The 1,003-nt window shown below is 65.3% G+C and overlaps 1 protein-coding gene across 2 annotated transcripts in view; it reads right to left on the bottom strand.

The window, feature by feature from the left end:
• The window catches only part of WWOX (WW domain containing oxidoreductase), a 531,878-nt gene extending 531,429 nt beyond the window's left edge, over positions 1-449 (bottom strand). For both annotated transcript variants that reach the window (XM_014942443.1, XM_014942444.1), the window contains exon 1: positions 312-449. In XM_014942443.1, the coding sequence (XP_014797929.1) occupies positions 312-418 (107 nt within the window). In that variant the 5' untranslated portion in view covers positions 419-449. The remainder of the gene's footprint in view (positions 1-311) is intronic.
• Positions 450-1,003: the final 554 nt, after the last annotated feature.

Here is a 1,003-nt window from a genome sequence, read left to right as displayed (position 1 = left end):
TGCGGTGCCGGTCCCCCCGCAGGGACCCCCCCGCCCACCCTGGGTCCCCCTCGGGGCCCAACCTACGCTCCCCGCTCCCAGGAAGCGGGAGGGAAACTGAGTCACACAGAGACCGGTCCCGCCATCGAGCCCGGCTCCGGCCCAGACGGCGGCGGCACGCGCCTGAGGTAAAGGGCGGGAAATGGCGGCTCTCGCACCCCCAAGCCCCCACTGAGGGGGCAACAGCGGCGGCCCCACGGGGGCTGCCCCCGGGACGAAGGGGTAGGCGGTCAGGGGGCCACGGGTGTGCTCGCCCCCCCTCCTTCCCTTACTTCGCGTAGTAAACCCAGCCGTCCTTGGTGGTGCGCTCCTCCCAGCCCGGCGGCAGCTCCTCCTCGCTGTCCGTGTCCTCCAGCCCCGCGTACTTCAGCGCCGCCATTGGGACGGGCGCTCGGCGCAACCCCGCGCCGCCGTCGCCACCGCCTATTCCGGTCGGTCCAGCCAATGGAGCGGCGGTGTGGCCCGGGGCACTATGGGAAGTGTAGTCCGGGTCCGGGCGGGACGCCGTGAGGGGCGGGAAGCGCGCGACACTCTCCTCAGCCCCTCCGGGCCGCGGCTGCGCTCTCTGTTTACGGAGTTTTACCTTTGTCACTACGTTTTTAACCCCAAAGTGGGCCCGGGCTGAGCTGAAGTCGTCATGGATGGCACAAGTATCTCTAATTTTGCAGGCGTTAAGTGTTTCCAGCCTTCTGTTTTCAGAGACAGGTGCGAATACAAGGAGGCCCGGGAAAAGTGATGAAAAATGAACTGTTCTTTAAGCTTTTTTGCCATTAATTGTCACCTCCTGATCTCTGGGGCGAGATCCTGTGCTGCGACCGCATTAGTCAGAGCTCTTTGGTGTGGCTTTGCCTGGTGAGGATGGCCTGGACAGAGAGAAGGACCTCGCTGGGCTGAGGGAGGCTTCAGGAGGCCTCAGCCACCCGCCTCTGCAGGCCCTACGCCAAACCCTTGTCACCTGGCCACA

Source organism: Calidris pugnax, unplaced genomic scaffold (assembly GCF_001431845.1).
Source record: "Calidris pugnax isolate Ruff unplaced genomic scaffold, ASM143184v1 scaffold28, whole genome shotgun sequence".
NCBI lineage: Eukaryota > Metazoa > Chordata > Aves > Charadriiformes > Scolopacidae > Calidris > Calidris pugnax.
The sequence above is the reverse complement of the archived record's forward strand: the minus strand, read 5'-3'. Positions and strand labels throughout refer to the sequence as shown.